Raw genomic sequence first — 15,467 nt, 5'->3', positions numbered from 1 at the left:
TCTCACCTTGTATATCCCTTGTGACCTCATCCATCACTAAAGCAAATAAATAAGAGCTCAATGCTGACCCCTGGTGTAGGCCTATGTTAATAGGAAAGTCAGTGGTGTTGCCATCACATGTCCGGACAAACGTCGTCGCATCCTTGTACATATCCTTAATGAGGGTAATATACTTAGTTGGGACTTTGTGCTTCTCCAAGGCCCACCACATGACATTTCTCGGTACTTTGTCATATGACTTCTCAAGGTCAATGAAGACCATGTGCAAGTCCTTCTTCTGCTCCCTATATCTCTCCATCAATTGTCGTATTAAGAAAATCGCCTCCATGGTTGACCTTTCAGGCATGAACCCAAATTGTTTTTGGGTCACACTTGTCACTCTTCTTAGGCGATGCTCGATAACCCTCTCCCAAAGCTTCATCGTATGGCTCATCAGCTTAATCCCACGGTAGTTAGTACAATTTTGAATATCGCCCTTGTTTTTGAAGATAGGTACTAATATACTTCTCCTCCATTCTTCCGGCATCTGGTGCTGATTTTTTGTGAGAGAAAAATACTGCTGGCTGGCTGGTGCTAGTGGCTGGTGCTGGTTTTGTGTGAGAGAGAAATACTGTTGGCTGTATGCAGCGAACAGAGTGTGCAAATTTCACGAGTTCCACATAATAGTTTGAACCACAGAGAACCATTTTTCTATATAAAGCAGCAAAAGCCTGCATAAGCCTATCACTGTGATTTGGACGACTTGGAAATGCTCTAGTGTGTAATTTTTTTTCCCTGGACATACAAAATAACATACGTATGCTCTTATTTGCTCAAACATGTTTCTCAACAGTTGCTCTGATGTTTACAGAGATGACTTTGGTTTGAGGGATGAAGATTTCTGTCCATACGAATATACACCTACTCCACGCTTCTTCCCAAGCCGGCCAGCATCAACATATTGAACGAGAAGAGGGCATGGGCTGTACTTGTTATCACCCAGGCCATTGTGAAGTACCCGAAGTACTGAAAGGCAGACGTCCAACCCAATGAAATCTGCGAGCTGCAGCGGACCCATTGGATGATTGGTGCCCAGCTTCATCCCTGTGTCAATGTCCTCTTTGGTGGCCACTCCGGTGTACAGCGCCCAGAATGCCTCATTGATCATCGGCATGAGAATGCGGTTCACAATGAATCCTGGGTAATCTTGTGAGCATATGACAGTCTTCTCGAGCCTGCAAATTTTGAAATCGTCAAGCAAGTTCAAGAGTAACAAAGTCCAGTAACATCGACAATACAGATTCAACAGGTGTTGTCAGCATCCAAGATAGGCAAGTTCTGTGCTGAGACAGGCGCGTGACTGTGTGTTGCTTTAAAGCATGTGTGCCATTTGTGTGGGCAAAATTGGTGGAGTGGCACAATCGTGTGGCCATTCAAAGATTTGTGTTGAAGGGAAACCCACTATGTTAACAGCTACAACTGCCAGAAATTTCGACCAGGTAAATACTGCTGGTAGTGTCAATTCAGGTCCTACAAATTACCAGAACTTTGAAACGAAGCAAAGTCAAAGTCTTCTAGACCAATTCACTTAATCACTTGTTTAGTGCCACAGTGCCACCAGCTATGAACAAAACTGATTCAGGTGAAAGCACATAGAGCTAAGCTTTACCTCTCGGAAAAAGATTTGACTGCAGCAAACACCTCATCTGAGGTATCAGCTCCTCGGATAATCTCGATCAATTTCATGATCGGAGGAGGGTTAAAGAAGTGCATGCCTATCACCTGCAGCATGGAAATCACTCACTTCACAATCTTGAAGCGCATGTACAGACAGGTGCGGGATTGGTCATCACCTGAGAGGGGCGTTTGGTAGCTGAAGCCAGGCGGGTTATGGAGATGGAGCTAGTGTTGGACGCAAGAATGGCGGATGGTTTCGTGATCTTATCCAGCTCCACAAACAGCTTCTTCTTGACATCTTCGTTCTCAACGATGGCCTCAATCACAAGATCCGCATCCCTGAGATCTTGCACGGTGGAGACGCACCTTATCCGCTTGATGGAGCCTTCGCACGCTGCCTGAAAGACCAACCGAACCCCAAAATTTGTCAGGGAGAAAGCTGAAAGCAGCTTCTTTTACCGAGGGACCGAGCCCCGATGTGGGGAGGGTGCTTTGGGAGGTCAACGCGCTCACCTGGGAGAGCTGGCCCTTGGCGGCGAGGCGGCGGAGCGAGGCGGAGATGGAGGCGACGGCGCGGGAGAGGGCGGCGGAGTCGGCGTCGAGGAGGAGGACGGCGCAACCGGCGGCGGCTGCGAGCTGGGCGATCCCCGAGCCCATCTGCCCCGCGCCGATCACGCCCACCGCCGCGATCTCACTCGCTGTCGCCATGATTCCGTCTCCGAGGAAGCGGTCGGGCTTATCGTCTTCGGATCCTTCTGAGTTCTGACCACTACGCTCCAGAGTTCAGTTCAGCAAATCAGCAAACAAATACACTTTCCGTGACGTCTCGTGCTTTTCCACTAGCATGCCAGCTTATGTGGCTTCTTTCTCTGACGAAAAAACGCAATAGATTGTTCGAAATTACAACAATTGAAAGCCGTTTTCGCTTTTTTGAAACACCTTTTTTCCGCTATGTGATCATAGGCTGGTAAGATTCCTACTTGCTGGAATGCAGCATTAGCAGTTTAGCTGGGAGTTTGCGTGTGGGCAAAGCACGCCGTGGTTCACCTAATGTTTGTTGAAGGCAATTCGGTAAGGGACAATACTGCACATGGACTAGAAATCAATAGTATTCATACACAAACAGAAATTTATATCCGAAATCAATCTGAATTCATAATACAAGCACTCTTACAGTTTCTCCATTCCAACTCTTACCCATTCTTTCTTCTTAATATATTTGCCCCGTTTGGTTCACGCTACGCTACGGGAGAATCTTCTATGCATGAAGTAGTAAATGAAGTCAATTTGCAAAACCTTTTCAGGGATGGGTGTAACTTTTCACGACGAATCTAATGACGGTAATTAATAGATAATTGACTACAATGATGCTACAGTGGCTATTTTCTAATCGCGCGGTCAACGTCCTCGTTACATTCTTCAGGGTTCCTAGCGCGGGGTTCTGAAGTTAGTTTTGTCAACTGACTTTATTTGACATTGTAATTAACGGGCAAAGTGTCACTATTCACTAGCACAGCGCAAACCAAACGAGGCCATTGATATTGACGCGCAGCTCTCCTGCGCTTTTGAGAAAAACAAAAAACAGTTTCTCCATTCCAAATATTACCACAAACTATATGCATTCCAATTCTCAGTATTCATGTACAACACTCATGAAAGAACACGAGGATTACTTTGTGAACCATATACTTACATATGGATTTGCTAGAGAGCCCACTTGCATCCCTACACAGGTCACCCAATTCGTAAAATAGCGCTCATTTCCAATCTAAAGAAGAAGAAGAAGAAATCTATACGGACAAATCACCCATCCGCCTAGCCCATAGACGTTCCTAGATGCAGCGCAAGAAGACTGTACCATAGTCACCAGAGGAATGGAGAACAGGAACAACATTTGGAATGTATTTTTACATTACGGGATGAAAATATTCCCATGTTCCGGTCCCCGAAACAGCGTTCCGGCAATGTGGAACGCAACTTCCCATTGATCAGTACACGAGCAGACCGCCGCGGCCAGGCCAGTAGCGTGAGAAGAGCCTACAAGAGCACGACCGCCGCGGCCAGCAGCGAGGAGCCGACGCACGCCGTCCAGGTGCCGCCGCTGAGGCCGCGGGAGCCACCGTTGCGGCCTCCGCCTCCGCCGCCACCGACGACGCGGCCCCCTCTGCCCCCGCGCCTCGCTTCCGCGACCTCCGCGAGGCTCGCCGCCGCGCAGACGACGAGCAGGAGCGCGTACAGTGGCAGGACACCCCGTCTCATCATCTTCTTCTTCTTCTTCTGATCTCCCAGGCTATTGCTACCCTGACGGAACGAGGCAACGAGCTGTTGTGGCGAATGGCTTCTTCCCTCAGTTCGCTAGTTCAGGTCAGGTTGTCCTGGGCAGCTGCTCGATCGCCCACCTGCCGGTATTTATGCGCCGATCACAGGAGTTGACCGGCACTCCGTGTTGCTCGCTACCACTACGAAGCAGGCGACGGCACAGCACGGTACATGTATTTGAAAAAGTCTGCAGGGACACGCACACGCCATTGTTGCCATCTTCGACATTCTGTTGGATTTTGCAAGTAGTTTCGCCTCTGTTCTGCAGAGACACGTAGCACCTCATCATGGCTGTTATCTTCATTCAACTTCCTGTTGGGTTTTGTGGGTCCTTCGCCTTTAAATAATTGGACAGAAGGATAAAGCATAGTAGGCGTGTTACCCAACCGAATTGACTTGATTAGAAATTTTCCGACACTCTTGATACCGAAGCTCCCTGATAGGTTCCCTCTGCGGCTTGGTCTACGGTTTTCCCGGTATTGTTGCCAATTGAGCTAATTCTAAGTGTTGTTACCAATTGAGAGGGGGAAAGGTCCTCCGAATTTCCAATCCATTATGCCACTAATCGCGCCTGGCCCGCACTCAGCTCCGCTAATTCGGGGGGGGGGGGGGGGGGGGTTACAGATTTTGGTTTGACAAGTTTGAAGGAACACGGTTGCATTGCACCTACTGCATTGGCTGTCTTCAATTGAAACTTGAAAGGGGACGTAGATCATTGTATACGAATTCTGTAGCAACTCGTTTAATCACCCTTCCAGTGGAGACAAGGATTTATTTTGTCAATGTGCAGTAGTAATTGCGGTTCGATAGGCCATACACAGCCATGTGGCTGGCATAATTCAAACTTGCCATAAACGTAAAGCCCCTGTTTTTGTCCTCAAGATTGACTTCAGCAAGGCTTTGGATTCTATAAGGGTGTGTTTAGATCTTGTAAAAATTTAAACGAAATTTACTGTAACAATTTTCAACCGAAGATTAAAAGAACTAAACATTATTTAATTATAAAATTAATTACACATATGGACCAAAAATCACGAGACTAATCTATTAAACCTAATTAATTGGTTGGTTTAATAGATTCATCTCGTGAAGCTCTACGGTGGAATGGATTTTGCCACTTAATCCTAATTTACCATCATTGAATGCTTTCCTTCTACTAAATAAAGGTTCAGGCTGTTCCTGAGGGGTCCATCGTAGTTCATGTAAAAAAAATACACAGCCGTGTATTATCAGATGAATTGAAGGATTGCTATATAAAAGCTCCGACTCTGTCTCTCTCTTTCCCCCTCTCTCTCCGAAACACCAACTGTAGCAGCCCAGCTCGTGTGGCTGTTGGGCCCAACATGCATGCTAGTGTTGGTGCACTAGCAGTAGCCAGGGACATTAGTCCCATATTGAAAGCCAAGAGTGAGCTAAATTAGCTTAAATAGGTGGCTTGAGGAAGCTATTAGCTTTGGTTGTAATCTTTTGCGCGAAGTAAGGATGAAAGCGCAAGAGAGCTAATTAGTATGTGTGGTTCATTTAGCGTGCAGAGTGAATTTTAATTAGCTATTTTCTAGACCATATTGTTACACCAACGCTCCATCATTCTTGATAGCGGGGTCTTATATATAATTTGATTGACCTAGATAATCTAAGGGCCGGCCTCTAATTTTATATAATTTTAAAATAAAATATTTAAAAACTAAGTTGAATTGTGAAGAGACAACTAGAGCCATGATCCGTTACCACCCCAGTCCGGACTTTACAACGCGGCCTAGGCTATCAGGCTAATCGGTACTCCCTGGAATGGAATGCAGCATTAGCATTAGCCTTACCACAGCATACTGTTCGCAGTTCACCTAATGTCCTAATGTTGGTGGCAATTAGAGAACATGGTGCATGTTCTATAAGTAAACTGAAGTTTGGCAACCTGATTACGATTGCAATGTTTGCCTCGAGTTATCGAATTGCGGCATACATGTACTCGATCGGAAATCAATTGCCCCCGCAGTCCGTACAATGCTCGAAGTTTACCAAAAAAAAAAATGCTCGAAGTTTACAATCACTGATCGCAGTTTCTCCATGCCAAACACGGCAAACAGGACCATATGCGTCCCGAGATCCATGCGCTCTACACATCATCACCCCCCAGTTCATGAGAACAAAGAAAAAAGGAAACCTTTACCTGCTCCTAACCCAAAGAAGGAAAGAAAAAAGATAGAAATCGTCGATGTAGCATGAGATGGGACAGTCTACAGGAGCACGGCCGCCGCAGCCAGCAGCGAGGAGCCGGCGCACGCCGTCCAGGTGCCGCCGCTGAGGCCGCGGGGCCCGCCGCTGTGGCTTCCTCTTACTCCGCCGGCGCCACCGATGGAGCGGCCGCCCTGGCCGCCCCTCCCGCCGCCTCCGCCGCGCCTGGCTTCCCCGACGTCCGCGAGGCTCGCCGCGCAGAGGAGCACGACGAGCAGGAGCGCGCACAGCCGCAGGGCACGGGCACCCCGTCTCATCATCACCGTCTTCTTCTTCTGATCTCCCAGGCTATCGCTACGCTACCTTCACGGCTTCACGGAACGCCGCCCCTGCCGGCTGCTGCGGTGAACAGTTTCCTCCCTCAAGTTCAGGCTGTCGTGGACAGCTGCCTGCTCGCCCGTCTGGTCTGGGTGTATTTATGCGCGACCATGCCCGCCCGCGCGTACGAAGCAGGACACCAACTCCTGATGCGTTTGACATGTACTCGGCATGTACGAAGCAGGACACCAGAAACCACGGCAGGGGGGCAGCTGGCATGGCCTGAAAAGTCTGCAGGAACGCGTTGCAGCACCTGATCCTTGTTGCTACCTTGCAGTCTTCAGATTCCTGTTGAAATTCGCAAGTCGTTTTCGCCTCCGTGTTGAAGAGAAGGATTTTTTAGGATACGTTTTGCTGATTGCCACGGAGTACTAAGGTATACATGCGTGTTATCTGATCCGATTGACTTGGATGGAAATTCTCCAGCACTCTTTCTACCGAAGCTCCCTGACAGGTTCCCTCTCCGATTGGTCTCGATCAGATCGTTCTAACTTCTATATAAGATGTATTTTAAATTACACAGTACAACTCAGACACTTACGACGCACGCATACTCACACCCCTATAAACTTCTATATAAGATGTATTGATGTACGCAGTCAAACCTCAAAAACTTTTAGCACTGAAACTGTTCACAAAATGGTTACGGTTTGGCACTTGAAAAATGATACGAGATTACGAGTAGACCTGGCATGAAAAAGTCTTTCACACGATCAACTTGATCTCTTAACAACGTATATATAGCTTCGAATTCAAATTTCGCGCGCGCGTACATGTACACGGCAACAGAATCAAGCACCCTGTTCATACGCAGCAGCGGCTGCACACTCCACGAAACGGGGAGCCTACTACAGGAGCACGGCCGCGGCGGCCAGCAGCGACGAGCCGACGCACGCCGTCCAGGTGCCGCCGCGGGGGCCGCCGCTGGCGCTGCTGCTGGTGTGGTTCCCCCTGGCTCCGACGCCGCTGCCGAGGTAGGTGTTGCGGTACCCCCTGCCGCCGCCTGCGCGCCTCGCCTCCGCGCCGCCCACCATACTCGCCGCCGCGCAGAGGAGCACGACGAGGACCGCGCACAGGGGCAGGAGCCGCCTCATCTTCCTGTGATCTCCGGGCTGGTGCGCTAGATGACACTCTGGACGGATTGCTGATCGGTGAGTGCCTGCTGAATAAATTGTTTTGGCACGATACCGGGTCTATTTATGCAGGATCAGGAGCTGATGACGGGTCATGACTTGTTGACCAGTGGGAAGCCACAGGTTCTGAGCACGTACAGGAAAACACGGTAGTTGGACATCCAAATCACTCGCTTGTTTGACGAGTTATTATTCATTTTTTTCTGATAATTTTTGGCTCGAAAAAGTTTTCGGGAACACGGTTGGGCCTGATGAATTGGGCTGCAGATGGCCACGTACGTAGCTCCCTGCTTGGTACGGCCGACTCGGTCTACGCGCACGTGGCCAAGCAGATCCATCGTTATTAGCTCACACCGGAAGGGACCTGCCGACTTTTCTACGGCGCGGTCCAGGTTAGGCCACCGGTGCAGATTGGATTGCTGCTAGCTAGCCTGAACGCAACGCTCTTTACGACAGGAAATAGAAATCCGGCGAGTCGCTTTCTGCCACGATAGATAACTCATCTGTGCTCTGCCTAAGATGAGGTCAAAGCCAAAAGAGAGGACATCGTCGATCACCATTAATGTCCGGCTCCGTATATGGTTGTATAAAAAAGGGCGCACGCTTGGCCATTTTTACCTTATATCCTTTTAAGGGAATAAAATAATGGCCATGTCTGATTTTCTTTGAGGGGTGGGCCCATGTCTGATAAGACCCGATAGGTTTCGGTGGCAGTGAGGCAGGCCTACTAACGAAACGGCCCACGGGCTAACTTGCAGGCGAAATAAGTGACATGGGCCGTATCGCGTCAACCGCGCGCGCGCTGCAGTTCCGCGGCCCAACAGCCAGCGACCGACACCGAACTCGTGGCCTCCCCCACCCCCGGCCCCGACGGCGGCGGAAGAACTAGCTAGCGCCGCCCGCCACGGCCAAGCCGGCGAGCCCCTCGGCGTCCTGCGCCGCCAGGTGCGTCCCATCTTCTTCACCCACCTCGCAAGGAACCCGTTCTTTGATTAAACCAGTATATAAAACAAAGATTTGGATCAAACCAGTAGCCCAGTTCACCTAATCGTAACACCCCAAAAGTCTCCTTATTGCCAATACTTTCTCAAGTCCCAGTTACAAGTAATAATCTTCTTATTTATGATGCCCATGACATCTATTGTATATGGACCGCCGATCTTTATTCTCCGCCCACCTGCTTCAGATCATGCAACATCGGCATAGAAATCTTGTATTGTGATCCGGACTGCTATTGGGATCCTTACTGTATGCTGCTCGTTGTACCAAGTCAGGCTGCCAAATGTGTAGTCCCCTTGCACCTTCCACAGTGGTTTTATGCTAACCTTGAAGGTGTGCACTTTCTTTGTGGCATTGAAGGCCAACGTTGCTGGTTCGACTCTGATCTTGACTCCTAAGGGGGCCTGAATGTCTGATCGATAAACCGCGTCGACCTTGCCCACATTTGTCACTGTTCTCTCCACCATAGTTGGATGCCTTAGTTCAGGAATAGATATAGATGGCAGGTTTAGGTGATAGGCTGGCTTCGTCGTGATGTTGCAAATCTCGTATTTCTTGATCTGGCATTCGAAGAACTTGTTGTACTCCCTTGGATCGATGTCGTAAATAAGGCCAGGATCGGCAGCCCCATTAGGATTTATGTTCCCCCCTCCGTAGTCAAATGGGTCAGCAACCTTCCGAGGTAGCGCTTCTGCTAAAATCGGCGTGCCATGTTCATCCTTGGTTGATGCTTTTTCCATGCAATAGGTAAGTTAAGTCATTGGTAAGATAGCGCATATGAGTTCGCCAAGATAGCATTTGATGAGGATGAGATAATTACCAGAGGTAACAATTGCAGATTTTAGGGCAGCATGAGACCATTGGGGATGTAGAGCCTTTATCAGTGCCACAACACCTGCTACATGTGGTGTTGCCATCGATGTTCCTGAGTTAAATACATATGCATCTTTTGTGGCTGCTAAAATGTTGACTCCTGGTGCTGCTATGTCAGGCTGTTAAAAGTAGTTATGCCAAGATCAGGAAAGTGATGGTGCAGTAAATCATAGCTAACCTATGAAATTGATTAAATATTAATCTAGATCCTTATGTTCTGTATTTTGTCATAAGATGCATGCACAGGTAAAATGTAGATGACTTCCCCAAAAACATTTATATTGTCTATACCAAATGGAGTCACTGTGTTCAGCTTGCGTACCTTAAGAATTGTAGGGTATTTGATGGATGGGCCTCTTGAGGAGAACATTGCAACCTTTGGTGCCAGAACTTGCTGTCCTATAATGCTGCTTGTTGGCTCAATCTTTGCAATGGGTGATCTATGCAATTACATTGCTGAAGCATTAAGACTTTTATGGTTGTGGAGAAAACACAACTGCTAAGTACGGTAGACCACAAAATAAGTCTTACCGTTGACTGCCAATGTATGTTAGAACTTGGAACCCAATGTCAATGTCAATTAAAACACAGGGTATGCCTTGGCATTGCTCCGTGCTCGCAAGAACGTCTGTGGTATATAGAGCGAGAATAAGGCCAGATGCACCACCACTATGAACATTTGCAAAGGCATCTTCGAAAATTTGTATTACTGGGCCAAAAGTTATTTCAATGCAGAGAACAATTTTTCCCTTGACATTTGTGCCATTTAGCGCTTCCCTTGAACAACTGTAAACAGAAAAAAAATGAAAATGATCACTTGAAATTGTTTCCAACACCTCAACTTAGATCCAGCATGTATTGACAAATGTAATCAATTAAGAAACTGAACAGCACTCAAACATACTTGCCACCGTTTACAAGTGTATGGAATCTGCTGTTGGATTCGTTCTTCAACATGTAATATAGTGATTGACCCTGCAAATATAATAGACAATTTGACATTAGTGGAATAGAATCCTAGAAGGTGCCTTTCAGCATTCCAAAAGAATAATGTCCTTCTAGTATATACAATTAATGTCTGCTTGTTTCCCAGGGTGATGGTGGTTGGAAAAGATCGATCAATCTTGCTTGCTGCGACTGTAATGACCCAAGGAGCTGTGTTAAAGAGAACTTGTGATCTTGGGCCACTGTTTCCCCCAGCATAAACAACAGTAATCCCATTCTGGACAGCATGGAGTGCACCAAAAGAATCATCATCGGCGACTATTGAGAGAGACAGGATGTCAACTCCATCATGTATTGCATCGTCCATTGCTGCTAGCACTGCGGCAGTAGCAAGGTATACCCCATTTTCCTCCTCCCACCCAACCTTATACACTGCAAGGCGTGCTCCGGGTGCACCACCACGTGCCACCCCCTCCCCCAGGCCATGGAGGCTGACTCCCTCTACCACTGATCCAGCTGCTGTGGATGCCGTGTGTGTTCCATGCCCATTCATGTCTCGAGCAGACATGTAATTCAGCTTGAGTTTGGCTTTGTCAAGACCTGCAGCATAATACCTTGCACCAATGATTTTCCTGCTGCAATTGGTGCCCCCCCATGCTTCTCCTAGCTGACACACACCCTTCCATTGTGGCGGTATTACTCCATATCCATGATCGCTGAAACTTCTTGATTCAGGCCAGATTCCTGCATCAATTGCCTTACTTAACTACATCCATGACACCATTCATTAAGCTACTTAAATAATTTATTGCCAAAAGTTTTACAACTGAGAGCCGTCTTTCTAAATTGAGGGACAGACCTGTGTCAATTATCCCAATAATTATGTCTTCTCCATAATTGCTCCTCTGCAGAAGTTCACTAGGTTGTTGGTAATTCAGCCCTATGAAATCCCAGCTTCGGGTGGTCATAAGTTCATGCTTCTGATTTGGAGTAACACTGATTACTTCAGGTAACTCTGAACATAAAAAATATGTAAATTCAATCTTCTATTGAAGAAAACAGAGAGAAGAACTTTACAAGTTTCTCTCTGGAAAAGTATTCACAGTTAGAGATATCAAATAAAACACATCAGAACACACTCATCTTTCCTCATGTGGGGTCAGTGCATTACTTAATGGAAGTAAGTGAATTACTCAAAGATCGAAGACATTCTTTTAACCACTAAAACGCAATATATGTGTGTAAGTGTACTCTGCTCAGTCAGAAAATAGGATCACATATGTTCACTTTGGCCATCTCAACTGGCAGTAGCAGACTTAACAGTGAATTAGCTGCGAGCTGAATTTCTTAGCCAATGCCAGCATACCTGCAAGTTTTTCAGCCTGATCTTCAGTTAACATTGCTGCAAATCCTGAGAAGCCATGCTTGTAGCTGTAAGCAACGGAGTCTATTGCCTCTTCCTTGCTGAAATTCAGCTAGCAAGCAATGATGAGAACCAAATACACAGATATTTCGAGGTCAAGCAATACACAATATATACAAACTGTAGGTTTTTTGATGGTATGGACTGGAACTCAAAAAGCAAGACAAATTATATGGTTACCTTCCAAGAATGGTGCTGAGCATTTCATGATGTGAAGCAGTGACAAGAGTATGGTCATCATGTTTCTTGTCACCCAGGTAGGCGATGTATAACTATGCATATAGAGGTACACAAACATGTTTTAATAGATAATAGGGCTAACTTGTGCATAAACCTCCAGTCTCAAAACTATTTTGAAATTAAAACTCTAGATATACCACCCTTTAAAATTGAAGAGCGAACTCAGAGTATGATAGAAGAAATTAAAGGGATGAATTTGCTTTGAACTGTGAGCAATGGTCTTTTTCTTTCCTCCTTTAGTTCAGTATTCAGTACTTTAGACCAGTTGGTCTGCCGTGCGCTTGGCACCCCGCCGGCCCAGGTTCGATCCCCTGCCAGGGCGAATTTGTTGGTCGGGGGTGGCGCAGTTTATCTGCGCGTTGAAAAAAAAACCCTCGCCTGTCCCACTTCAAAGCACAGGTCTAAGGCTGGTCCCGTCTCACAAGGGTTGCAGTGCTGCCGTGTATGGGTGGGGTGAGGGTTTGGGGGTTTTCTCAACTTGTGTGAGGATGTCTTCGTCCTACAACACAATGTCGTGAGGGTGGTCTTGCCCCCGCAGGTCGAGTTTTTTTAGTTCAATACTTTAGTTTATAATTGCTATTTTTTTTCTTACTCTCAATATAAATTGTATTTAAACCTGAATACATGTAAATAGAGCACCTTTATCGTAAAAAATATTTTCGTATATTTTTAAAACTACCCCCTCCGTTTCAAATTGTAGGTCATTTTGAATTTTCTTGATACATAGTTTTTACGATGTATTTAGACATGATGCTTATCTAGATACATAGCAAAAGCTATGAATCTAGAAAAACCAAAACAACCTATAATTTGGAACGGAGAGAGTATAATTTGATACACAAAATAGAAGTTTATGCACCATGGTTCTTGTGTACTAAATATCTTCGAATCGAATAGAACTATGAAAAGAAACATAGTTTAACACTTTATTCATACCTTGCGAGATCCATCTGCTCTGATCATCATGAAACTAAAGCAAATCAGGAGGCAAGCTGATAGACGCTGGGAGGGCAAGTGAAGAGCCATGTTGCCAGTACACACTAATTCGATCCAGTGGGTTATGCTATTTGTAGGCTATGGGGTCTTCAGTCCTTGTAGGTGGCTATGTACCCAGGGAAAAAGGTTGGAAATTTTGCAATCTTTTGAAAGAAACACTAGAGATAGGCTCTGTTTGACCAGTCAACCTTTGAAAATTCATCTCTCATTGTCACTGTGTCATATCTCTTGTTATCACTTACGAAATGGCATATGTTTTGCTTTGTAAGCTTCTTGACAGTTCTGTTTTCTCCATGGAGCTTATGATAAAATTACTTAATTTGATGGGATTGTCATTTCTCCCTGATCCAGCTTAGTAGCTACAACCTCTAGCTTATTATGCACGTTTGCTATATTAATATTCATTAATTGGGATACACATAGCTTCTATAACTTTTCAGCTTTGCAACACGCGTGTTAAACTAAGAAATTAAAAATGTGTACAGAATTACAGAATCCAAGCAAGGCTTGCACTACAAAACGCAGGGCAATGTGCCAAAGACCCTCCTGATATTTAGTAAATGTAGTTTCTCTGAATTTATACAATCTTGTGTTTCTCGATCATTGCAGAATGTTGACAACCCACGGCCATGATTTTGTCCCCATTTTCCATGCCACTGCATATCATTCCATGGTCTCACTAACGTACTAACGGATGACTATGAGTTGATGCTGATTCTTCTGATGTGATCTCATATATCTCATCACTCGTCAGAGTCTTCAGTCTACCTTTGTTTTCTTTGAGAAGAAGTAGAAGAAGAAATATCAGCCTCGTGCTGTAATCTTCTGTTCCCTTCGAGTTGAAGTAAGAAAAGCGCGCAGTCTGCTGCAGTACTTTTTGATAAGATTAAAAAAAGCATCTTGTGTCCTTGAGCCCAGACATCTTGCTTTTTGGTGGGTAATTACACATCAATCACCCGTACTGTTTTCTTTTCTTTTTCTTTTTAAAATACGTATGAGAGCTGCGTATCGTTGCATTAAGAAGAAGAGAATTAAGAGTTTACAACACAGGTATGAGGGGAAACTCGCAAATCCAAGAGCATTAGAGGCTTCTTATTCAAATAACAGAACAACCTGTTCAAGGCAAGTATCCTAGGCTAGCCTAGTAAATGCCACTGGTGGCCTTGGCCAACCAAGAGCTGCAAGCTGATTGGCTCCTGCCTGCGTCCAGAGTTTCCCTCCCTGGCTTGCTCCACGATGGATATGGCAACCTGTGTAGCTGTGGCTTATTCTTGTTCGAAGACCCTTGAATTGCACTCTGTATGCTGACTGAGCCGAGTAAGTTTGGTTGAAAGTCCAGCACTAAATTACTGTATCTTCTGTGCCTGATAGCAGCTGCACCGACTGAATTCGGTGCCAGAGTTCAAGATACTGAGCGATTGCTTGCACCGTGAGCAAGTCATTGATGTCTTTGATCCGAAGCTTGTTTGGATAGGCCCTCACCTACCGTTGTTGACAAGAACTTCTTGTCTTCAAAGTATGTGGCCGAATGAGACCAGCTTTGTCTTTGGCTAAGGATGGTCAAATGTGGACCATTCTGTCTGTTTTGTCTCATTTACTGTACTTTGTGCATCATGAATGTGGCCGAAATAGAGTTCATATTCCATCTGACAACTGCAGTCCTGTCTAATGCTATTAAGTCTTCATTGCCAAGTAAGCATCAGTACATCTATTTGTATCAAAACATCTTTTGGAATTGAGGTGTTTTGGTGCCCAAATGTAGCAAATTCGAAGAAAAACAAACCTTTTAAATCCTAACTGCTCAAGAGGAAATAAAAATATGGGCGCTGCTTATTTTCATTGTTCTATGACTATGTTATCATAATATTTAATACATGGTTTTTTATAACAAATACAAGTATATCTTAATTAAAAACACTAGAATTATATGCCAATAAAACTGTATTTTCAATCATAAATGTTGCGGTTGTACAACAACAGCTTTCAAGTTAGCTATAGAACTGTGCGGACAGTTCAGTTGGTCATGTTCATACTGTTGCTAAGAACATGGCATTTTCTGCATGTTTCACCAACTTATGCAACATCGGCATATAAACCATGGATATCCGGACAGCAATTGGGATCCACACTGCCTTTAGAGTTTAGACCATTGTGTCAAGTTGAAAGTGCATCTAACAGGACCAACCACTTGGCCAGCTTTTCCTCTCTCTCATTTTTTTTCCAGAAGTTCAAAACATTGATAAGCCATCAATTCTGAGGAAGATTTTTCAGGGAATTAGTCATTACTTATTTTTCTCTCTACAAAAGATATAGATTATCAAATGCTATGAGAT

The 15,467-nt window shown here is 45.5% G+C and overlaps 3 protein-coding genes and 1 long non-coding RNA gene across 4 annotated transcripts; 1 reads left to right on the top strand and 3 right to left on the bottom strand.

Moving 5' to 3' along the window:
- Positions 1–663: 663 nt before the first annotated feature.
- Positions 664–2,514, bottom strand: LOC120708347 (3-hydroxybutyryl-CoA dehydrogenase-like). The gene is made up of 4 exons (XM_039993558.1): positions 2,170–2,514; positions 1,833–2,054; positions 1,649–1,761; positions 664–1,214 (listed from the first exon to the last, which is right to left on the bottom strand). Exons 1-4 carry the CDS (start codon positions 2,362–2,364, stop codon positions 845–847), a joined length of 900 nt encoding a protein of 299 aa, XP_039849492.1. The 5' UTR covers positions 2,365–2,514; the 3' UTR covers positions 664–844.
- Positions 2,515–5,891: 3,377 nt separating this feature from the next.
- LOC120708345 (ctenidin-1-like) lies at positions 5,892–6,667 on the bottom strand. Its single transcript, XM_039993556.1, has one exon. It carries the CDS (start codon positions 6,465–6,467, stop codon positions 6,210–6,212), a length of 258 nt encoding a protein of 85 aa, XP_039849490.1. The 5' UTR covers positions 6,468–6,667; the 3' UTR covers positions 5,892–6,209.
- A 1,747-nt stretch (positions 6,668–8,414) lies between these two features.
- On the top strand, positions 8,415–14,041 carry LOC120708346. Its single transcript, XR_005689340.1, has 2 exons — positions 8,415–8,603; positions 10,624–14,041. It is a non-coding gene; the product is annotated as an uncharacterized LOC120708346 (long non-coding RNA).
- Positions 8,704–13,208, bottom strand: LOC120708344 (subtilisin-like protease SBT3.5). The gene is made up of 10 exons (XM_039993555.1): positions 13,075–13,208; positions 12,079–12,170; positions 11,842–11,939; positions 11,335–11,490; positions 10,600–11,219; positions 10,435–10,505; positions 10,062–10,316; positions 9,853–9,970; positions 9,478–9,649; positions 8,704–9,387 (listed from the first exon to the last, which is right to left on the bottom strand). Exons 1-10 carry the CDS (start codon positions 13,162–13,164, stop codon positions 8,846–8,848), a joined length of 2,214 nt encoding a protein of 737 aa, XP_039849489.1. The 5' UTR covers positions 13,165–13,208; the 3' UTR covers positions 8,704–8,845.
- Positions 14,042–15,467: the final 1,426 nt, after the last annotated feature.

Source organism: Panicum virgatum, chromosome 5K (assembly GCF_016808335.1).
Source record: "Panicum virgatum strain AP13 chromosome 5K, P.virgatum_v5, whole genome shotgun sequence".
Taxonomy (NCBI): Eukaryota; Viridiplantae; Streptophyta; class Magnoliopsida; order Poales; family Poaceae; genus Panicum; species Panicum virgatum.
Note: the sequence above shows the minus strand (reverse complement) of the source record. Positions and strands in the feature narration are given on the sequence as shown.

Bases quoted from the DNA above. Each gene is read 5' to 3' on its own strand.
- LOC120708347 (XM_039993558.1), bottom strand. From the start codon at position 2,364: ATGGCGACAGCGAGTGAGATCGCGGCGGTGGGCGTGATCGGCGCGGGG. The intron at 2,055-2,169 runs GTGAGCGCGTTG...TTGGTCTTTCAG, and splicing joins CCAAGGGCCAGCTCTCCCAG to GCAGCGTGCGAAGGCTCCAT. The intron at 1,215-1,648 runs GTAAAGCTTAGC...CAAAATTTGCAG, and splicing joins GTCAAATCTTTTTCCGAGAG to GCTCGAGAAGACTGTCATAT.
- LOC120708345 (XM_039993556.1), bottom strand. From the start codon at position 6,467: ATGATGAGACGGGGTGCCCGTGCCCTGCGGCTGTGCGCGCTCCTGCTC.
- LOC120708344 (XM_039993555.1), bottom strand. From the start codon at position 13,164: ATGGCTCTTCACTTGCCCTCCCAGCGTCTATCAGCTTGCCTCCTGATT. The intron at 10,506-10,599 runs GTATATACTAGA...TTATATTTGCAG, and splicing joins GAAACAAGCAGACATTAATT to GGTCAATCACTATATTACAT. The intron at 9,971-10,061 runs GTAAGACTTATT...GTAATTGCATAG, and splicing joins ACATACATTGGCAGTCAACG to ATCACCCATTGCAAAGATTG.